Genomic DNA, 23,483 nt, shown 5'->3' with positions numbered 1-23,483 from the left:
GTAAGACACGGTCAGAGTGGGTCAGGCCCACCCCCGTGAGCTTGTGTGACCTTATCTCTTTAAAGGCACTGTCCCCCAATACCGTACTGGGAGGCACTGGGTGTTAGGGCTTGGACGTAAATTTTGGGGAGAGAATTCAGCCCATAACAAAGCAAGTCACCCCCACAGGCTCTGGTTCCTGCCTGAGGCAGCAACATGGGCCGGTGCCGTGTTCTGCCGGGGCACTGGCCGCAGCTCCCAGGAATCTGGGCACCCCTGACTCTCGTATTCTCTGTGGCAGCGTGGGGAGTCCCAGGATGGGGCTGGGAAGACCTGCCTGAGGACTCAGGGGGACTGGAACCCCAGCACCTTGCTGGGCCCCTCTTGGCTACCAGCAGAGAACAGTCCCTCCCAAATGCAGAGTGACGATGGTATCTGCCCTTTAGACAGATTACCTGTGGACTAGATATTTAAACCCTCTCCTCGTGGACACAGTGGAGGAGCTGCGGGCAGAGCACAACCTTGCCCAGGTACTGCCCAGCGTTTCCTGGCTGGGGGGTATCCAGCCCTGGTTGCCATCTCTGGAGTGGAGTGAGGTATGGCCTCCCGTGGGATGGACCAGGGGTGACTGCTTCCCTGTTCCAGAGGCCACCTGGGAGCCGACGGTGTCCACTGATGGGCATTTTCCTGGGCCCAGGTGTTTCAGATGCCCAGGGTTCTCCGAGACCTGACGGCGGTCAGTTCTGCTTCACTGGTTTCCCACGTGACGTGGCTAAGACGCTCGGACCGGCCTCGGACGTCATGAGTGAAGGAAGCTGTGGGAGGCAGGCAAAGTCCGAGATGTCACAGGTGACACGGGAGGGGCCGGGCGGGGGCATTCGGCTGCAGACACCCGTCCAGGATGCCAGCAGCAGACATTCCTCATTCCTCCTTCCTTCTGACCCGCAAGGTCAGAACTGAAATCACAAGGGTCTGTGCTGCCTTTTGCTGGGAGGGCCGGGGCTGCACTCCCAACACAGCACGTAGCCAGCTCCCAACTGTGAGAGTGACATTGACCAGGCAGATCTGTTGGGATTTCTCAGATCCAGTCTCTGACACATGCAATGCTACTTGAATTGCTAATAACGGTCTTGGGGAGAAAAAAACGGAACACGGCGCCTTCCTGTGCCCTCGGAGGAGCACAGGTGGTGACGGCGTCCCAGGACGGTGCCAGACTGTACAGGCCGGCCCTCGCTTTGCCAACTTTCTGTTCTTTTTGACGAGATGCTTGCTGTGTGCTGGGGGCTCGCCGTGGAAAGCCCCAGGCATTGCTGCTGCTGTCTCCCGAGTCTCCTGATGTGGCCCAGCTGTAAACACCTTTACCCTTCATGCTGACTGTCGGGCAGAGAGTTCACTTGGAAACACACCGTCCTCAGTGGAGACGGTGCTGCCCATCCCGGGGGGGCATCTTGTTCAGTGGGTTGTGCTTGCCGGGGGGTGGCCCCCTCTGTCTGCACGCTCACTCCCTATGCCGGGCCCGTCCCCAGGCCTGGGTGCTGCATTCCCTACACCTGCCTCCGCTGTGGGACCCAGAGCTCTCTGGGGCCATGGGCACATCTGTCTTGCCCTGAGCCTCCACGGCCACACGTAGCCTGTGAATCAGTCCACACGTGTGGCCGCCTCCCAGTACGGGCAGGCTCTGGGTGTGCTGGCTGATGAGGGTGGACACGGCCTCCAACTGTAGGGCTTTGGGGGCGACTCTGCAACAGGAGAGGGGGTTGGTGGGCTTTCTAGGGGGCCCCACGCATGGAGACCAGGCTGGCTGCCGCAAACCAGGACTCGCCGTAGATGCTGTCTAGATGCCTCCCCTAACGGACCTCAGTCATTTGTTGATTTAACTGTTCCAGGACGCAGTATGGTTAGAACCAGAGGCAGCGTGATGGAGGGCTGGTGTGTGTGTGTCCACGTGTGTGTGCGTGTGGCTGCATGTTTGCTCATGATAGTAAAATTCAAGGAAGCGTCGTACGGAGTTTGACGAGGGGCAGAATTTGGTGAGGTGGGCATTCCAATTAAGGTACAGGTAATAGTCCCTTCAGAGAGGCTGGCATGGAGGTGGAGGGCGTCGGACCTGATGCCTACGTTTGACTTCAATTTTTGCCAATGTTGCCATATCTTCTGGCTTTAGGATTCAAATTAAAAAAGCAGAAGCCAAAAGGGGTATAGAAATCAAGGTCCCTATCTGCATTGAGCTGTATTCAAGATGAGATGGATTTTTTTTTTTGAGATGGAGTCTTGCTCTGTTGCCAGGCTGGAGTGCAGAGGCACAATCTCGGCTCACTGCAGCCTCCACCTCCCAGGTTCAAGTGATTCACCTGCCTCAGCCTCCGAGTAGCTGGGACCACAGTCGCACATCCCTGGCTAATGTTTTGTAGTTTTAGTAGAGATGGGGTTTCAGCACGTTGCACAGGTCAGTCTTGATCTCCTGACCTTGTGATCCGCCTGCCTCGGCCTCCCAAAGTGCTGGAATTACAGGCGTGAGCCACTGCAACTGGCCCAAGATGGCTATTTTTACAGGTAAAAAAATGAATTATTTGATGGTGGGAAGTAATATTCTGGAATTCAACAAGAGGGAACAAATGCTCCGAGGAGAGTGGCCCCAACCCAGAAATAAAGAGTTTACAAAGCTCAGGCCATGCAAATGGCCTTTACGGATGAGCTCTGCAGGGTGCAGCTCCTCGAGGGGTGTTTCTGCACTAGAGCGCAGTGGAGACGAGCCCGCAGCCCAGGCACACACACAGCCAGCAGCTTTTCCTTGCTTTTTATAAGATCCAGTCTCCAGAGTCCACCGCACGCCAGCAGTCGCAGTGAGAGCTCAGGTGAGTAACTGTCCCAGCAGCAGCAAGAACTGGACTATGGACAAGCTGGGGACTGGGTCCCCTGTGTAGACACAGTGCCACCCAGAATGTCCCCTGTGCTTATTACCGAAACAGAGGCAGGAAGGGGCTGGGTGCAGTGGCTCACGCCTGTAATCCCAGCACTTTAGGAGGTCCAGGCAGGAGGATCACCTGAGGTCGGGAGTTGGAGGCCAGCCTGACCATCATGGTGAAATCCCATCTCTACTAGAAATACAAAATTAGCTGGGCATGGTGGTGCGTGCCTGTAATCCCAGCTACTTGGGAGGCTGAGGCAGGAGAATCGCTTGAACCCAGGAGGTGGAGGCTGTGGTGAGCCAAGATCCTGCCATTGCCCTCCAGCCTGGGCAAGAAGAGGGAAACTCTGTCTCAAAAACAAAAACAAAAACAACGGCGGGAAGGGAAGGCCATCTCTCCTCCCAAGACAGAGGCCCTCAGACGCGCTGAACACCTGTGTCTCTTCTCCTTATCTGAAGATTTACATGTGAAGTCGCCAACCTTCCTGGGCATGCGCGCCCAGTGAGTGTCGCCCCGTGGTCACGTGCGCATTTGCTCCCACACACATGACCTACAGTTGGCCAACCTGCCTCAGTCCCCAGATGCCCTGCACGCAGCACTGACGTCCCCTCTGCTCAGAAACACAGGACCCAGGCACGTCCTTGTGCTCAGGGCACCGTTCTGACGTTTAATGCTGAATTTACAGGGACGTACGCACCGTGTCACACTGGTCAACTGCTCAAAGATACACCTGGGAAGAAGCAGTGTCCTTTGTCTCCACGAGAGAACTTACCGGAAGCAGCCTGCGTACACAACGCGACCAAGGAAGAATCCAGTAGCCCTTTCCATAGAAGAATATATTATTTAAAAGACAGTTTAAAAATAAAATTATGTACAGCATCATGAATTCCTTTGTTTTGTGTCAGTGAACAAAACCGTTCTTAGAAAACGTGGTCGTGTGGTGCCAGGTGCCCTGGGCAGCTCCTCCCTGTGCAAGGATCCTGCGTGGCTCCGCCAGCGTGTCCAGAACCATGGCCACGGTCCCTGTTTTCCTCAGGTACAGTCTCCTGGAAGAAGGAAAATGGTGACTGATTTAAATTTTGTTAGGATTGGGGTGCAGTGGCTCACGCCTGTAATCCCGGCACTTTGGGAGGCCGAGGTGGGCGGATCACAAGGTCTGGAGTTCAAGACCAGCCTGACCAAAATGGTGACACCCCGTCTCTACTAAAAATACGAAAATTAGCTGGGCGTGGTGGCGCGTGCCTGTAATCCCAGCTGCTCAGGAGGTCGAGGCAGGAGAATTGCCTGAAGCTGGCAGGCGGAGGTTGCAGCAGAGACTGCACCACTGCACTCCACCCTGGGTGACACAGCGAGACGGCATTTCAAAAGAAAAAATGAAACAACAATAACGACAGCGCCGGCAGTCTCACGAACGTCACAGGATTACACACGGACCATTATTTTTTTTTTGAGGTGAAGTCTTGCTCTGTTGCCCAGAGTGCAGTGGCACGACCTTGGCTCACTGCAACCTCTGCTTCCTGGGTTTTGCAAGCAATTCTCCTGCCTCTGGCTCCCGAGTAGCTGGGATTATAGGCGCACACCACCACACCCAGGTAATTTTTCTGTTTTTAGTAGTGATGGGGTTTCACCATGTTAGCCAGGCCGATTTTGAACTCCTGACCTCAGGTGATCTGCCTGCCTCAGCCTCCCAAAGTGCTGGGATTACAGGCTGAGCCACCGCACCCAGCTGACACACAGAGCATTGTAAAAGAACGAGGCCATCAGACATTACTGAACACATTCAGGTAAAATAAAATATGGATCCCTCTTTTAAGCCACTAAAAAATATGAACTGACTTAGAAATTAAATGCCAACATTCACTGAGCACTTCCCAGGACCAGCGCTCTGACCGCCGAGTCACTGGAAAAGCAGTAGCAGTGGGAGTGCCGCCTCGGGTTAGAGATGGGGACTCTGGGGTTCCGAGGCCGAGACACCTGTGCTCATCTCTCGGCTTGTCACTGGCAAGCCTGAACTCAAACCCAGCTGTGCCGGACGCCAAAGCCTGTGGCTGCTCCTCTCATAAGCCGTGTCCGCCGTGTCCCGCCCTGGGCCATGATGCTTGCTGAACTGAGTATCATCTGTTAGACATGCACAGTGTGGCCTTTGTACGAGGTGAGCAGAGGTCTGCTCTGATTCCCTGGGAGCTGAATGACCAGGGTCAACAAGGGCAGAGGAAACTGCAAATACTCGATTTTTGAAAAGTTTTCAGTACTTCAACTGCACTTTTAAAAAGTATTTACTCTTATAAGTGACGCATATTCTAATTATTGATGTTTTTCTGTTAACTAAAGCATGTTCCGCCTCTTTTTTTTTGAGATGGAGTCTCGCTGTTGCCCAGGCTGGAGCGCAATGGCACAATCTTGCTCACTGCAACCTCCCTCTCCCAGGTTCAAGCGATTCTCCTGCCTCAGCCTCCAGAGCTGCAACTACAGGTGTGCACCCCCACAGCTGGTTAACTGTTGTATTTTTAGTAGAGACGGGGTTTCACCATGCTGGCCATGCTGGGTCTTGAACTCCTGACCTCAAGTGATCTGCCTACCTTGGTCTCCCAAAGTGCTGGGCTTACAGGCATGAACCACCGGCCTTCAGAGCCTAATTCTAATGACTGCATGCAAGGAATAAAAGTTCCATTCATTTAAAGATATTCCAAAATTTGGCTTTTCTCCCCTTCCTCTTTCCCTCCGTCCTGCACGGGAGCGATCGTGTGCGCTGAGACGCCGCGTCAGCAGGGCGAGCGTTACCTTCGCTGCCTTTCACGTCTCTGCTTCTCTCTCTGGACTTCTCGGCGGCCCCACACGTCCAGCTGTCAGTCTTCTGTAACTGGAACACAGTGCGGAGAAGGCCAGGTCAGGGGCAGGAGACAGCAGGGGAGTGTCTGCCGCTCGTCCAGCAGCTCCTGTTGCCTGGAGGTGCCGCCGTGGGAAGGCCTGCGGTCTCCAGCCCGTGTGTCCAGGCGCTCCCGACACTGGCTCTTCAGAGGCGGCTCTGTGAGCCCTGTCCCGCTGCTTCTGGTGCCTCATCTGGGGCCTGGACGGGGAGCTCACCCGGCTGCAGCCACCAGAGCCGCAGGGACTAGTGTCCCCGACTGCACATCAGGGCTCAGGACTGGAGACTCAAGGCCTCATAGCTACGGCTCTCGAAGGGCCTACGAGAGAGGCAGGAGCCGCTTCAGCTCTCCTGCGGGAGTCTGGAGTGGGGCGCGCCTTCTTGCTACATCTGCCCCTCTGCATAACTGCTCTCAGCCTTCCAGAGGTTTAGAGAGCTTTCTGTGGATTTCCAGTAGGAGACTCTAGCTAGAGAAGTCGGGGCAGCTGGTCTGGGTTTTCCTAAGCAATTGCTGAGCATCTCCCACATGCCTGGCCTGGTGCTCCAGGAGGGTGTGGACATGGGGAGCTCGGGGCCCTCAGTGGAGGGAGAGGAGTCCAGCACAAGGCTAGGCCTGAAATGGCTCAGCGCTCAACAGGGCGTTGTGGGCCACATGGGCTTCAGGAGCGCCCAGGCAGAAAAGATGGGGTGGTGGACACAGAAACTAGGGGAGCCCTGACTGACGGGCTGTGGAGAGTGCTTCAATGGCACAGAGGGCATTGAGGGGAGTGGGGGTGGCAGAGGCAACACTGGCCAAGGCCAGGAGGTCAAACCCTCCAGGAGAAGTGGCACTGTTCTAGCTGCCTGGGGCACTGGAGCGGGGAGGCAGGAGGGTGGGCGGGGAAGCGGCCACATCATGGGCAGCTGGACAGCAGAAGGCAGGGGCAATCCGTGGAAGGACTGCACGGGCCCTGAGCCTGTGACCTTGACCCCTTCCTCCAAAACACTATCAATCCAACAGCAACCTAAAGCCAGCCCCAGGCTCCCTGGCCCCTGAGAGGTGCTGGTGAATGTATGTTCTGGGCCCAGGAGCTGGCAGGTGGGTGGTCACTTTGTCCCTGTGCCAGGGGAGGGTCCCTTTCTACCCCATGGCCTCCTCTGAAAAAGTCAGTCCTGGGGCCAGGACGGGCCAGGCACTGTGCTCAGAGGGGGCCAAGGTGCCCTAACAGTGGCCGATACACCCAAGGACACCTGGGTGCCCACAGGGGAGGGTAATGGTTGTGATTCTCATGAAGGGCATGGCCAGTCAACTCCCTGGAAGGTGCCGAGCCCTGACGCGTCCTCGGTGAATACAGTTTTGGTTTTCTGATCACATTCCCTAATCTTACTGAGCCAGGCTTTTTCATGGAAGGGACACGTGCTCCTGTCCATGGGGCCACCTTCAGCGGTGTCCTGCTTGCCCCAGGAGGGCCCTTCTCGACATGCGTTTTACCTCTTTCATGGCGTCATCTATCCGCTTCAGTTCCTCGTAGCGATCTCGGGATTCCCAAAGCGGCTGCAGCATGATTTCCTCAACCACGGGGAAGAGCTGTGGGAGGCAAAGGGAGTCATTCACAGTCCCTCGTTCTTAAGACCATGGGAAATGTCAGAGAAAAGCAGGTGTCAGGTGCACTCCACGGAAGCCTCTGGGCCAGTCCCGGCTCCTGGAAACCCTCGTGCTGGCCTGGCTGTTCCCGCCTTGCTGTGGCTCTGTCTCTGGCCCTTGTCACCCTCCATGAAGTTCTACAGAAAGTCCCCTCCCTGCCTCTTGTGTCCCCTGCCCCCGTGAGATGAGGGTGGGGGACAGGTTGGGAGGTTCTTACAAAGACACAGGGCAGGGGAAAGGAGCTGACAGGTCTCCTGGCTGGGGGTCCTGGGAGCAGGAAGAGGGTGGGAGCGGGAAGAGGGTGGGAGCGGGAAGAGTGTGGGAGCGGGAAGAGGGTGGGAGTGGGAACAGATGCCCTGGAGCAGAAGGATCCACAGCACACCGGAGCCTGGGAAGGGGAGGGTGCGAGGCTGGGAGCCCAGATCCAGCCATGGCTCAGTGCGGGGAAACGAGACGGGCCTGTTTTGGACACGCTGGGGGTGCCTTGAGGTGGGGCCTTGGCAGGGGCCCTGTGGGGAGCTGGGCAGGAACAAGCTGTGTGCAGCGAGCATGGCCTTGGGGGCTGGGTATGGCGGAGACCGGGACCTGGACAGGGGCTTCACAGTGGTTCCTCCACAGGTGCAGACTCGGCTGAACTGGGGTGCAGAGCAGGGGACAAGACAGTCAACAGCCGGTGCTGCCTCCAGGGTCTTGAAGGCCAGCAGTGATGGACAAGGGCAGTGAGGGCCCCCCAGGGCCCAGCGAGGAAAGGCAGGGAGGGCAGCACAGAGTGGGAGATGCTGGGGTCACAGGCCAGGCTGTGGATGGTAGGGACAGTGGTCACCACGACAGCTGGGGAAGAGGGCGCTCAGGATGTGCAGGTGTGCCTGTGTACGTGTATATGTGCATGTGTGTGCCTTTGTGTGTGCAAGTGTGTGCCTGTGTGTACATGTGTGTACCTGTGTGTGCATGTGCGTATCGGTGTGCCTATGTATGTGTGTGCCTGTGTGCCTGTGTGTGCACGCCGGTGTGCCCATGTGTATGCATGTGCATGTACATGCATGTGTCCCTATGTGCATGTGTGTACATATACGTGCATACCCTGTGTGTGCCGGTGTGCGTGTCTGTGTGCCTGTGTGCATGTCTATGTGTGCCTGTGTGCGTGTGTGTACATGTATGTGCATACCCTGTGTGTGCATGTGTGTGTGCCTGCATGTGTGCAGGTGTGTGCCTGTGTGCGTGTCTATGTGTGCCTGTGTGCGTGTCTATGTGTGCCTGTGTGCATGTGTGTGCATACCCTGTGTGTGCCTGTGTGCATGTCTAGTGTGCCTGTGTGCATGTCTAGTGTGCCTGTGTGCATGTGTGCACTCATGTATCTGAGTGCATGCACGTGTCCCTATGTGCATGTGTACATATATGTGCATACGCTGTGTGTGCCTGTGTGTGTGTCTGTGTGCCTGTGTGCGTGTCTAGTGTGCCTGTGTGCGTGTCTATGTGTGCCTGTGTGTGTCTATGTGTGCCTGCGTGCATGTCTAGTGTGCCTGTGTGTGCACCTGTGTGCGCGCCTGTGTGTGTGTCTATGTGTGCCTGTGTGCGTGTCTGTGTGCCTGTGTGCATGTCTATGTGTGCCTGTGTGCGTGTCTATGTGTGCCTGTGTGCGTGTCTAGTGTGCCTGTGTGCGTGTCTATGTGTGCCTGTGTGCGTGTCTAGTGTGCCTGTGTGCGTGTCTAGTGTGCCTGTGTGCGTGTCTGTGTGCCTGTGTGCGTGTCTAGTGTGCCTGTGTGCGTGTCTATGTGTGCCTGTGTGCGTGTCTAGTGTGCCTGTGTGCATGTCTGTGTGCCTGTGTGCGTGTCTATGTGTGCCTGTGTGTACATGCATGTGCATACCCTGTGTGTGCCTGTGTGCATGTCTATGTGTGCCTGTGTGCATGTGTATACATGTATGTGCATACCCTGTGTGTGCATGTGTGTGCCTGCATGTGTGCAGGTGTGTGCCTGTGTGCGTGTCTATGTGTGCCTGTGTGCGTGTGTGCCTGTGTGCATGTCTAGTGTGCCTGTGTGCGTGTCTAATGTGCCTGTGTGTGTGCCTGTGTGCCTGTGTGCGTGTCTATGTGTGCCTGTGTGTACATGCATGTGCATACCCTGTGTGTGCCTGTGTGCATGTCTATGTGTGCCTGTGTGCATGTATATACATGTATGTGCATACCCTGTGTGTGCATGTGTGTGCCTGCATGTGTGCAGGTGTGTGCCTGCGTGCCTATCTATGTGTGCCTGTGTGCGTGTGTGCGCTCATGTATGAGTGCGTGCATGTGTGGCACGTGGCGACAGTCGCTCACCTTGGTCACTGTTTCAAACATTGGGATCAGGACGAACTTGATGAACCCAATCTGGGCTGTAGCCTTGGTCACTTTGTCTCGGTCCATGAACGGGGCGACGGGGAGGCCTTCTGACTTCTCGCGGTCGCTCTGCAGGGAATGCAGTAGACAGCGACATTAAGACAGACACGCCCGGAACCGGGTCACCGTTCTTAGAGAAAGACAAGAGGCACCAGTTAACCAGCGACCAACCCAGCCGCACGCAAATGTGTGTCAGTAAGAACAAGGAGAAGGCGGCATCTTCAGAGCCGGGCGAGCAGGTCTGGTGGGAGGACCGAGCTTAGGGATAGCAGAGGTGAGCTGGGTGTGTTCCAGGGCTGCAGAAGCATCTGCAGAAACCCTCCCGAGTTCTCCCGGGGTCGATCAAGCTGTGGTATTAATATGTAGCGCTTGTTTTGGGCTGGCCTGGTTTCTCTGTCCCTGACTTTCCCGTGGCTGTCTGTGTAAGCCGACCTGCTGGTCTCGGTCCTCCCGGGGCTCCCTCCTGCCTCTGCAGTTCTTGTTTCTTGACTTTCCGGCGACTTGCTCGACAAGCCTCCCTCTAAGAGTGGCTCAGTGAGCAGCGACAGGTGGCAGTTTCACAACATTAGCTTTTCTGGGTTGTCACCACCTTTCAGGTCTCAAATTATAACCGATTTCATTTCTGATGTACGTGTGCCGTGAAGGCTTTCTGGAGGCTGACCTGTGGACGGCCCGTGACTACGCGGGTCCACTCTGGCGTGCTCTGTTGGACGTGAGCCCTTACTAAGTGGGCTGCTAAGAGTGGCTGGAGGCTGGACTGCTCTGCAAGACTCTTACCTGCATAAAGTATTCCTCTAATAAGCAGTCCACCCAAGGCTCTGCAACTTCCATTGGCCGGACCTCGTTAGAGATATCACAGCATTTTATCAAAATCATCTTCAGCTGAAAGAAGAGGTTCTGGAATTTAGGTAACAGAAGGTAGAACCTGGCCTGCTGCTGCTGCTTGGCTCTGGGCTTGCCATTACCGGCAGGAAGAGACCGAGGATCATGAAGCTGGAACAGGCAAATGAGCTTGGCTGACTTCCAGGAGGACAGGCTCCCTCCTCCAATGGAGAATGAACCTCAAGGTCCTGTGTGGGTCCCCTCCTTCCAGCCTTTCTGGCCACCCCAGCCCAGGCGATGCCCCCCAAATCACTTCCCCATGCCTGGCCACCACCTATTTTCTGCTGGTCCCCAGGTGGGTGCCTTGCTCATCTTCCCAGGGGACGGGAGCTCCCTCCAAGCTTGGCCAGGGTTCAGCACACCATGGGTGCTTCAGGAGGAGACAGGGCAGGCCCTGGGGTGCAGCAATTTCCACCTGAACTAGGCCAACAGTCGCTATAGGACAGGCTGTGGAGGGCTGGCGTCCCTCAGTCCCGCCTGCACCAGGCACAAATGACCGGGGCCTGCCCCAGGCACAAATGACCGGGGCCTGCCCTTTCTAAAAGGCAGACACTGGGCAACCTAGGTGTACCTTCTCAGGGGTGAGGCCCCCTGCCCCTTCTCTGGCCACCTTGTCTTGGTTTTAGAGGGGTGATGGGCTATGGTGTGGGATGGATGGGTGATGCCTGGTGGGGGATGCTGGCTTGGGGAGCAGGAGCTGGGTCGGAGTTGCCCCCACAGAGGTGGGCTTTCAGGGTACCATGCTGGGGCTTTGCCTTTATGGGAGAGCTGGTTTCATTCTCTGGAAAACAGAGCAAGATGAGTGGCCTTCACCCACGTATCTCCCTCAAATCCAAAAGAGATGGAGGAATGGGAGAGTGCCCCTCTGACCATGAAGGAGGTTCCATCAGGAGGGAGGCCCTGCCCTGGGCTTTCCTAGTAAGAGCCATGGCCTCAAAAACCAGATATATAGACACTTTATTCCAAGGCAAGACTAAGGATTTCGGTTTCTTGGCTCCCAGTGTGAGCTGGATGGACGACCAGCCCACTGCCTGGCTGCCCACCCAGGCAGAACAAGCCCACTCACCAGGGTCGTGTGCTCCTCATTGCTGTAGTCAAAATTCTCCATTTTCTCTTTGAAAGAATCCATGATTTCTGCATGCCTTGCCATGTCAGTGGCCAAGATTAATGTGATCATTCCCTGAAGAGCAAGAGAACGAAGTGTTAACACAGGGTGTATCCCAACAACTGTTCAGCGGATGCCTCCTGTGTACTGAGCCCCTCACACGTTATTTCATAAATCCCTCATTCTGGTTCCTATGTGCATCCATCACCCCTCCATTCATTTGTCCACACATCCATCCACCCACTCAAAAGCCATCCATCCATTTAGCCGTCCATCCACCCACCCACCCATTCATCCTCCATCCATCCATCTACCCATCCATCTATCCAAACTTCTTTCTATCCATTTATCCATCCATCCATTCATCCACCCCTCCACCCACCCATCCATTCATCTACCCATCCATCCATCCATCCATCCACCAGTCCATCCTTCCATCCATCAATCCATCCATCCATCAATCCCTCCCTCCCTCCCTCCATCCATTTATCCATCATCCATCAATCCATCCCTCCCTCCATCCATCTATCCATCCATTTATCCATCATCCATCTATCCACCCATCCATCCATCAATCCATCCCTCCATCCATCCACCCATCCATTTATCCATCATCTATCCATCAATCCATCCCTCCCTCCATCCATCCATTTATCCATCATCCATCCACCTATCCACCCATCCATCCTTCCATCTTTGTCCATCTTTCCTTCCTTTCTTCCATTTATCCATCCATTCATTTCTCCATCCATTAATCCACCTATCCATTCACCCATCTATCTATATACATTCATCCATCCATCACCCATCCATCCATCCATCCATCCATCCATCCATCCATCCATCCATCCATGCACCCACTCATCCATCCCACAAGCATTTACAGAACCCATCTCTGTGCCAGGTATATTTTCTTCTTTTAAGAAAATAAAACCATAAGCATCAGATACAAAACCCAAACCCATCAAACTAGGTCCTTTCAAATGTATATTTGGGGGGGCATCACTTGCATCTTGAATTATGCAATTTTCCTGTAAACATTTAATAGTGTTATTAGTGAAGCATTTATTCCTGAAATCTTCCATGACAAAATATATTTTTTAAAAATTGGTAAAACTAATTTTACCCCTAGAGGAGAGTCATATTTTGAAGTCAGTGAAGCATGTGAGGCAGGACAATGCTGGTGTATCCCCATGGTGGCTGGGTGTGAGGACGATCCCATGTGCAGAGTGGCTGCTCCTCCAATCAGGTGCCACCTCCTTCTCTCGTGGGATGCTCTCCGACACGGCTCGGTGGGACAAGGCCTACGCTAAGGGGTGCTCACTGGTTTTGATTCCCCGGATTCTGTCCCTGCAGGAGCTCCCCACTGGGGTAGCAGAGGCAGATACAGTGTTCTCTCTTCCCAGCTGCCCTTACCTACTGCAGACGGAGATTCACCATGCCTTATCGTAGCCACACAGAGCACCTGCTTGCAGGGTGGGGAGGGGCGAGCATGGATGAGAGGCCAGAGAGCCTATAGATAAGGGGGAGATAACTGTACTGGAACCGGTGACTCAGTAATGACTGCAAATTGTCTCTGTTGAATTGTGTGTGTTTGTGGGATGATGTCATCACAGGCCCATGAGCCCTGCGGCTGTGCGTCAGCACCTAGTGGGTGCCGAGGTACAGCTGTCAGTGGTCCTCCCGGGCCGTCACAGTGCACACTGCGCATGTGGATGGATGTGGGTACCGAGGTGCCGCTGTCAGTGCTCCTCCCAGGCCGTCACCGTGCACACTGCGCATGTGGATGGATGTGGGTGCCGAGGTGCCCGTCAGTGGTCCTCCCAGGCCGTCACCGTGCACACTGTGCATGTGGATGGATGGATGTGGGTACCGAGGTACAGCTGTCAGTGGTCCTCCCGGGCCGTCACCGTGCACACTGCGCATGTGGATGGATGGATGTGGGTGCCGAGGTGCAGCTGTCAGTGGTCCTCCCAGGCCGTCACCGTGCACACTGCGCATGTGGATGGATGTGGGTGCCGAGGTGCCCGTCAGTGGTCCTCCCAGGCCGTCACCGTGCACACTGTGCATGTGGATGGATGTGGGTGCCGAGGTGCCGCTGTCAGTGGTCCTCCCAGGCCGTCACCGTGCACACTGCGCATGTGGATGGATGTGGGTGCCGAGGTGCCCCTGTCAGTGCTCCTCCCAGGCCGTCACCGTGCACACTGCGCATGTGAATGGATGGATGTGGGTGCCGAGGTGCAGCTGTCAGTGGTCCTCCCGGGCCGTCACCATGCACACTGTGCATGTGGATGGATGTGGGTGCCGAGGTGCCGCTGTCAGTGGTCCTCCCAGGCCGTCACCGTGCACACTGCGCATGTGGATGGATGTGGGTGCCGAGGTGCCCCTGTCAGTGGTCCTCCCAGGCCGTCACCGTGCACACTGCGCATGTGGATGGATGTGGGTGCCGAGGTGCCCCTGTCAGTGGTCCTCCCAGGCTGTCACCGTGCACACTGTGCATGTGGATGGATGTGGGTGCCGAGGTGCCGCTGTCAGTGGTCCTCCCAGGCCGTCACCGTGCACACTGCGCATGTGGATGGATGTGGGTGCCGAGGTGCCCCTGTCAGTGGTCCTCCCAGGCCGTCACCGTGCACACTGCGCATGTGGATGGATGTGGGTGCCGAGGTGCCCCTGTCAGTGGTCCTCCCAGGCTGTCACCGTGCACACTGCGCATGTGGATGGATGGATGTGGGTGCCGAGGTGCCCCTGTCAGTGGTCCTCCCAGGCTGTCACCGTGCACACTGCGCATGTGGATGGATGGATGTGGGTGCCGAGGTGCCGCTGTCAGTGCTCCTCCCAGGCCGTCACCGTGCACACTGCGCATGTGGATGGATGGATGGGTACATGGAAAGGTTCCCTTCTGCTCCTTTCACACTCACAGCGGCCGGCACAGCACAGGCCAGCAGAGGCCTGGACCACAGCACCCCAGTGAACTTCAGCCCGGTTCTGCCACCTCTGCTTTTGGGACATGGTGACATTTGACAATTTCGCAGGAGGCCGTGATGCCTCGGGGCCTGTTCCAGGGGGCATGCTGCTTCCTTGGACCTTCCTCAAATGTTTCACTGACTCAGTTGTTTACATTGAGCTTTGAACTTCCTGGAAGCATAGACAAATTGGAAAGCCATGGTCGACAAGGCTGCTGCTCTCTGATAAAGGGAGGCTCAGCAGCTCTCGGGAGCACTGGAGTCCAGAGAGCCTTCGTCGGCTGCCTCTGGAAGGAAGCCATTTAAACTTCCAATGGCTGAGGTCTGCCTGGTGGAACGGCAGAAGACGGGACACTGGGTGAGTCTGGGGCCGCCACACCAAGTGCCACAAACCAGGCAGCTTACAACAAACATTCTCATGGTGCAGGAGGCCAGAGCCAAGATCCAGATGTGGGCAAGGCCTGCTCTCTCCAAAGGCTCCAGGGGAGGGTCCTTCCTTGTCTCCTCCTGCTCCTGGGCGCCCCGGGAGTCCCTTGCTTCAGGGCTGCACCACTCCAGCCACCACTCATCGCCTCTTCACATGGCCTTCTCCCTGTGTCTGGGCCATTTTTTCTTCTGTCTCTTCCAAGGACACTAGTCTTTGGATTTGGGGCCCCCTGGGGCAATCCACAGCAATCTTATCTGGGGATCTTAACAAGTACAAATGCACAGACCCTTTTTCCAAATGAGGTCATGGTCACCGGAGGTGGACCTTGTTTGAAGGATGCTGCTATTAAACCCACTGCATTTCTCCAAGAGCTTCCCTCCCCTGCAGATGTCAGAGAGTGGGGCTTTGAGAGGAATTCCCATGTGGAAAGGGGCGTGATTCTGGCAGGCCGGAGGTGTCTGTCTGGGGCGGGTGGACTGGATCATCCTCTCCTGCAGATGTCCTCTCATTCTCTTTGCCTCACCCTCTCCAGAGGCAGAAAGCCCTCTTATCCAAAATGGAAGAGGTGGCCAAGTGTAGTGGCTCATGCCTATAATCCCAGCACATTGGGAGGCTGAAGCAGGCTGATCGCCTGAGGTCAGGAGTTTGAGACCAGCCTGGCCAAGATGGCGAAACCCCATCTCTACTAAACATACTGAAAATCTGCTGGGTGCAGTGGCTTACACTTGTAATCCCAGCACTTTGGGAGGCCAAGGCGGGCGGATCTTGATGCCAGGAGTTTGAGAGCATCCTGGCCAACATGGTGAAACCCTGTCTCTACTAAAAATACAAAAACTAGCTGGGTGTGGTGGCGCGTGCCTGTAATCCCAGGAGGCTGAGGCAGGAGAACTGCTCGAACCCGGGAGGTGGAGGATGCAGTGAGCTGAGATGGGATCGTGCCACTGTACTCCAGCCTGGGCGACACAGCAAGACAGTCTCAAACAAAACAAAACAACAACAACAAAATACTAAAAATTAGCCAGGTGTGGTGGCACACACCTGTAATCCCAGCTACTCGGGAGGCTGAGGCAGGAGAATTGCTTGAACCTGGGAGGTAGAGATTGCAGTGGGCTGAGATTGTACCACTGCACTCCAGCCTGGGCAATAGAGACTCTGTTTCAAAAAAAAAAAAAAAAAAAAAAGAGGGAGGGGGCTGATGGGCCGTGGGTGGCAGGTGACAGCACCTGGAGTTATGGGGCAGTGGGCAGCCTTCCTGCATTGGATGCAGTAGAGTGTCTGTCCAGGGCCCGGCCCCTCCTCGGTCAGGCTATGTACCTTTGCTAAGTCTCAGTTTCCTGGGCTGGAAGATAGACAAAGCATTTATCTCAAAGGGGCCAGCGGAGGCTGAATTAATTAGAAGCTGGGAAGTGTGGGTCAGTGGGATACATGTGCGCATGGCGAGGGTACCCTCTTTTTTTGGGCTCCACTCTGGGAGCTGGAGAGAGGGGTTCCCCTGGGTCCCCAGGGCACTGCTGTGGCCCGGAGCTTCTTGGAGCCTCTATCCACTGGAGAGTGGGGCTGCTGTGCCCCACCACGAATGCACCCCTCTCCGGTCGGAGGCCCTCACCCGCACACCTGTCGGATCTGCTTGAACCCATCCGGGGGGACGCTGGAGAAGATGTTGCACTCGGGCTGGGCAAGGATCTGGAAGGCCACGGCGCAGTGGTGGTTCTCCAGTGGCGAGATGTCATTGTAGCGGACCGCCAGCTCTGTGCGGGCATTGATCTGGTACCTGGGGGCGAGGGGAGCATGAGGGGAGGCTCAGGCACCCTCGCCCCATGAGGGACACCTCAATCCCACCTCCTGTCCCTCTGCCATCTCTTTCTCACTCTCTCTGGCCCCTGCTCTCTGCCTTCCCTGCAGAAGTCAGCTGGGAGTCTGTCCAGGGAGGGGCGAGTTCCTGAGAGGGGCGTGTGGAGCCCCCATCCCTGCGTACACACCGGTGTTAATTTCTGCCTGGGGTGGAGAAGGCGCTGGCGCAGCCAGAGCTCGGCGGTGCACCTGGGCCTGGAGCCACGCATGCACAGGGCTGGGAAAGCCCCCCTGGGGTCTGATAATCCTGAAGGTTCCTGCTCCGGGAGACCCAAGGCCCCGGGCAAAGCCCAGAAGCTGGAGCTGTGTCGGTGGAGGCAGAGCTGGGGCTGGGAGGCTGCCATTGACAGCTCCATCTGGTAACTGCTCTGAGGGTTGGGCTGATAGTTTCCCTCCGGTAGCCAGGGTGCCTTTTACAAGGAAAAAAAGAGAAAACCCTGTACATACGTGTTGTTGTAGCCGGGATGGTCCAGATCGTGGCAGATGGCCGCTGTCATTAGGATCAGAATATCCATTTGGGAAAACTTCTCCTGGATTGGAAAACAGGGCATAGGTGTTTGCCCTCTCCACTTGGAGGGTGGGATGGGGTGAGGGGGGTGGAACTGGGTGAGTGGCGGTGGTGGGAGAGGGGACAAAGCCCCTGTAGCCATGTGGAGCCTCCCGGCGTGGTGGGGGGGGACTGGCCTGCCTGCGGGGTGGAGGGGTGACCAGGTCGGGGTGCACTTGCTCAGGTAATCCTAGCAGCAGCCTCTCCCATGGGGAGACTGACGGTAAGGGTGCTTCCCTAGCAGGGGCAGAGCGGCTGAGGACCCTGTGCCTGTGGCATTCTTGGTGGGAGGGGGCTGCCGCTCCCCGGAAGAAGCCTCCGCCTGACCCAGAGATGGAGGTCTGGGTGTGCGGCGGGCAGGACCCACCTGGAGACCGCAGAGCCAGACCATGCTGTACATCATCTGCGCCACGCAGAAGCAGTGCCGGAAGTTGTGGAAGGGGTTGTTTCTGTAGTTGTCGTGCACACAGAGCTGCGGGAGGCAGGGGCTGGGGTCACCCTGTGCCCGGGCCCACCCACTTCTCCTCCCAAGCCACCCAGAAGGCTGTGCGCTGGCTTCGACATTCTCTGCCAAACCCTCATCCCAAGCAGAGGGCAACAGCGTTCTCGTGTTTACCACAGATGCCAACGAGGTGATGCGGAGACCCTGAGAACGTCAAATGGGCCACAGCATGGCGCCTGGGGCAGGTTCGGGGACAGAGCTCCCACCAGGGGTTCACCTTGCAGTCAAGGACGTTGGGGCACAAGGTTAGGGGGTTGGGAGGGGAGACTCCAAGAGGGGACTCTTGGTCCTCAATCCCATGAAATCTTTAATAGGTTTTTAGTATTTGGTTGTGAACAAATTTCATTAAAAATACCTGCTACTAAACATATTCACACATGGACATCACATGCACACACCCACACTCATTCCTGCACACTCACACTCCCCACATCCACAGATACAGGCACACACAGACACACCCCACATCCACACACACACACAGACACACCCCACATCCACACATACAGACATCACATGTACACACCCACACTCATTCGTGCACACTCACACTCCCCACATCCATAGATACAGGCACACACAGACACACCCCACATCCACACATACAGACATCACACGCACACACCCACACTCATTCCTGCACTCACATATACACACCCCACATCCACACATACAGACATCACATGCACACACCCACACTCATTCCTGCACTCACATATACACTCCCCACATCCACACACACAGACACACCCCACATCCACACATACAGATATCGCATGCACACACCCACACTCATTCCTGCACTCACATATACACTCCCCACATCCACACACACAGACACACCCCACATCCACACATACAGATACCGCATGCACACACCCACACTCATTCCTGCACTCACATATACACTCCCCACATCCACACACACAGACACACCCCACATCCACACATACAGATATCGCATGCACACACCCACACTCATTCCTGAACACTCACACTCCCCACATCCACAGATACACATGCACACAGACACACCCCACATCCACACATGCAGACATCACATGCACACACCCACACTCATTCCTGCACACTCACATTCACTCCCCACATCCACACACAGACACACCCCACATCCACACATACAGACATCACACGCACACACCCACACTCATTCCTGCACACTCACACTCCCCACAGCCACAGATACAGGCACACACAGACACACCCCACATCCACACACACACAGACACACCCCACGTCCACACATACAGATATCACATGCACACACCCACACTCATTCCTGCACACTCACATATACACTCCCCACATCCACACCCCACATCCACAATAGATATCGCATGCACACACCCACACTCATTCCTGCACTCACACACTCCCCACATCCACAGATACACATGCACACACACCCCACATCCACGCACACACCCATCCTCACACATGCACCCCTACACACCCCACATCCACACACCCACAGACACATCCCACATCCACACACACACAGACACACCCCACATCCACACACCCACAGACACATCCCACATCCACACACACACAGACACACCCCACATCCACACAGATATCACATGCACACACCCACACTCATTCCTGCACACTCACACACTCCCCACATCCACACACACACCCCACATCCACACATACAGATATTGCATGCACACAACCACACTCATTCCTACACACTCACATATACACTCCCCACATCCACAGATACACATGCACACACACCCCACATCCACACAGACATGCACACACCCATCCTCACACATGCACCCCTACACACCCCACATCCACACACCCACACACATCCCACATCCACACACACACAGACCCCACATCCACACACACACCCCACATCCACACAGATATCGCATGCACACACCCACACTCATTTCTACACACTCACATATACACTCCCCACATCCACAGATACACATGCACACACACCCCACATCCACACACTCACAGACACATCCCACATCCACACACACACAGACACACCCCACATCCACACATACAGATATCACATGCACACACCCACACTCATATACTCACACTCCCCACATCCAGATACACATGCACACACACACCCCACATCCACACAGACATGCACACACCCATCTTCACACATGTACCCCTACACACCCCACATCCAGACACATCCACACACCCACAGACACATCCCACATCCATACATAGATACACATGCAGACACACCCCACATCCACACAGATACAAGCACCCCCACATACCCCACATCCAGACACACATGTACACACACACCCCACATCCACAGATACACACATGCGCTCCCACACACCCTATATCCACACAGATACACACATGCAGACATACCCCACATCCACAAATACACACACACACCCATACTGACACACCCACTCCCACCCCATTCACACATACCCACCCCTAAACACACAGACACCCCCTGCACGCTCACATCCACACCCCTACACTCATACAAATACACTCCCCCACACTCCCACCCCCACACAGACACATACACACTCCCACTCACATGCAGACACATGCTCCCACACACATACCCCCCACACTCACACACACCCAGACACTCCCACGAACACACTCACACTCACATGCGCACACACTCCCACCCACACCCACACGTGCACACACACTCCCACCCACACATGTGCACGCACATTCCCACCCACACTCATGCAGACACTCCCACCCACACCCACTCACACACAGGCTCACACACACTCCCACACACCCACATGCAGACACACGCCTACCCACACACTCACACTCAGACACACACACGTGCACACTCCCACCCACACCCACATGCAGACACACTCCCACACACACACACCCACTCCCACACACACATGCACACTCCCACCCACACTCCCACACACGTGCACACTCCCACCCACACTCAGACGCTCCCACCCACTCACACACGCTCCCACCCACACTCACGCAGACACACACCCACACACCCACACTCACACAGACACGCTCCCACCCACACTCACACACACGCTCCCACCCACACTCACACCCACACACCCACACCCACACTCCCACCCCCACACAGGGTCCCACACGCTGCTGCTTTAGCACTCGCTGCCCCGCCAAGGAAATAGTGAGATGTCAGAGTCTCACTATTTCCTTGCTCATCAGAGCAGGAGCTTGGGCGTAAAGAATGTTTTTTGGTGGAAGGATGAACAGAGACAGGCCAAGCGTCCCCACAGAACTCCCGGGGAACGTCGCCTCTGCTCTCGGGGAGCGCAGTGCCATCAGGAAGGTGCCCTGGTGATGCATTCCCTCCATGCCTGTGGAACTGGATGAAACCACCTGCCCGGGAGGAACCCAAGGCGGGTCTGGCACTCACCAGCCACCTCCTGAGGGTGACGGGGTTGATGCTGAAGTTCCTGACCAGCCCGAGGTCGTGGTACATGTGCTCCAGGCAGCTCAGCATCTGTGGGCACAGGAGAAGGGTGGGCATCGGGCAGCCGTGGAGCTGGCTCCCCAGCCCCTGGCTTCCCTCTGTCGTCCTGGAGCGCCAGCAGGGCGGTCGGCAGGAGGGTGCGCTCTCCCCCTCCCAGAAAGTCTGCCGAGAGCGAAGCCTGGTCGGCGAGATGCAGGAGGAGAGGTCTTCGGACTGGCCTTTCCACACCACCCAGATGGGTGGGGCTTTGAGAGCGCACTGGGGGGTCTCCTGGGGGTGGAGGGCTGGTTCCAGAGTCAAGGAGAATTCTAAGAAAGCAAGGATGGCCACGAGGCGAGAGAGCACAGCCCGCTCCCAAATCTCCACACCAAAAGCTTTTATTGATTTCTACACATGAAAAACAATCTCAGTGGATCGGTGTCACAGCTGAGGTTCTATCCGGCACACACCTGAGCAGGGGCAGCGTCACAGAGAGGAAGGCCCTTTCCTTGCCTGAGGCTGGAGATCAAAGGCACTTTGATGATCTACATCCAGCAATGTTGACCTGTGCTCCTCTGGGGCCCCGCTGGGACCGGAGACACTTTCACGTCTTAACTGCATTGTGCAGATGGAGCCTGCCCTGGGAAAGCCGCTCCTTCTAACCCTTTTTCATGGGGCTCTGGCTTCTCTTGAGACCCGTTTGAGCTGAAACAGATTTTGTTTTCAGAGGATTTATTGTCATGGTGGATCTCTATTTCCATGCAGCCCAGTCAGTGCCTTGGAGCTAATTAAGTTAGGGAGGAAAATATGAAGGGAGTTTTAAAAATGAGTTTGACCAAAGTGGGCATTGCTTTCTGGAAAAACCAGGTCTTGGGTGGGGAGCCCAGCAGGAGGGGAGACGTGCAGAAAAGGGGCAGTTTAGATACCCCGGCAGGTGTCCCCCACCCAGGGCCCCCCACCTGTGCCCGCCTCCAGCCCAGCCGCCCGCTGCCTGCTGTCTGTGCAGGGCGCTGGGCCATCCCTGCTGGAGCCCAGCATGCCTTCCTGCCTGCCTCTGTCTGTGCAGGGCGCTGGGCCATCCCTGCTGGAGCCCAGCATGCCTTCCTGCCTGCCTCTGTCTGTGCAGGGCGCTGGGCCATCCCTGCTGGAGCCCAGCATGCCTTCCTGCCTGCCTCTGTCTGTGCAGGGCGCTGGGCGCTGGGCCATCCCTGCTGGAGCCCAGCATGCCTTCCTGCCTGCCTCTGTCTGTGCAGGGCGCTGGGCCATCCCTGCTGGAGCCCAGCATGCCTTGCTGCCTGCCTCTGCTCATGGCATGACCTTCTCTTCCCAAAAGGGCATGTTCCTCTAAGTCAACGTGTTAAAGCCCTGAACCCCAACGGGCTATTTGGAGACAGGGCCTTTATGGAGGTCAGGAAGGTTCCATACAGTCAGGGTGACGCCTTGGTCCAATGGGGCTGTTGTCTTTTTTTTGAGATGAAGTCTCACTCTGCCACCCAGGCTGGAGTGCAATGGCATGATCTCAGCTCAGTGCAACCTCCGCCTCTCAGGTTCAAGCGATTCTCCCGCCTCAGCCTCCTGAATAGCTGGGACTACAGGTGTGCGCCACCATAACTGGCTAATTTTTGTATTTTTAGTGGAGACGGGGTTTCACCATATTGATCTTGAACTCCTGACCTCGTGATCCGCCCACCTCGGCCTCCCAAAGTGCTGGGATTATAGGCGTGAGCCACTGCGCCCGGCTGGGACTGGTGTGTTTATAAGAAGAGGAAGGGCACTGGAGGTGTGTGTGTAGAGAGAACAGGCCACAGGAGGACACAGCAAGACGTGGCGTCTGCAAGCCACAGACAGAGGCCCCTGGAAAAGCCAAACCTGACAGCCACCTTCATCCTGAACTTCCAGCTCCAGAGCTGAGGAATCAAATTCTGCGGCCGAAGCCACCCCAGTCTCTGCACTTTGCTATGGCAGCCTCAGCAAACTAGGACAGGGTGTGCCACCAAAAT

At 56.1% G+C, this 23,483-nt stretch overlaps 1 protein-coding gene and 1 pseudogene across 6 annotated transcripts in view; both read right to left on the bottom strand.

Annotated features, from left to right (window-relative positions):
* Positions 1 to 3,709: 3,709 nt before the first annotated feature.
* Positions 3,710 to 23,483, bottom strand: part of PDE9A (phosphodiesterase 9A) — a 116,993-nt gene continuing 97,219 nt past the window's right edge. For all 6 annotated transcript variants that reach the window (XM_035283208.3, XM_035283211.3, XM_035283212.3 and 3 more), the window contains 10 exons: positions 21,448 to 21,534; positions 17,895 to 17,999; positions 17,428 to 17,510; positions 16,744 to 16,900; positions 11,701 to 11,814; positions 10,530 to 10,634; positions 9,693 to 9,821; positions 7,226 to 7,321; positions 5,670 to 5,748; positions 3,710 to 3,934 (listed from right to left, as the gene is read on the bottom strand). In XM_035283208.3, coding sequence (XP_035139099.1) covers positions 3,921 to 3,934; positions 5,670 to 5,748; positions 7,226 to 7,321; positions 9,693 to 9,821; positions 10,530 to 10,634; positions 11,701 to 11,814; positions 16,744 to 16,900; positions 17,428 to 17,510; positions 17,895 to 17,999; positions 21,448 to 21,534 — 969 coding nt within the window. In that variant the 3' untranslated portion in view covers positions 3,710 to 3,920. The remainder of the gene's footprint in view (positions 3,935 to 5,669; positions 5,749 to 7,225; positions 7,322 to 9,692; positions 9,822 to 10,529; positions 10,635 to 11,700; positions 11,815 to 16,743; positions 16,901 to 17,427; positions 17,511 to 17,894; positions 18,000 to 21,447; positions 21,535 to 23,483) is intronic.
* LOC144580697 (uncharacterized) lies at positions 7,332 to 9,686 on the bottom strand (annotated as a pseudogene).

The sequence above is a fragment of the Callithrix jacchus genome, chromosome 21, assembly GCF_049354715.1.
Source record: "Callithrix jacchus isolate 240 chromosome 21, calJac240_pri, whole genome shotgun sequence".
NCBI classification, from domain to species: Eukaryota; Metazoa; Chordata; class Mammalia; order Primates; family Cebidae; genus Callithrix; species Callithrix jacchus.
The sequence above is the reverse complement of the archived record's forward strand: the minus strand, read 5'-3'. Positions and strand labels throughout refer to the sequence as shown.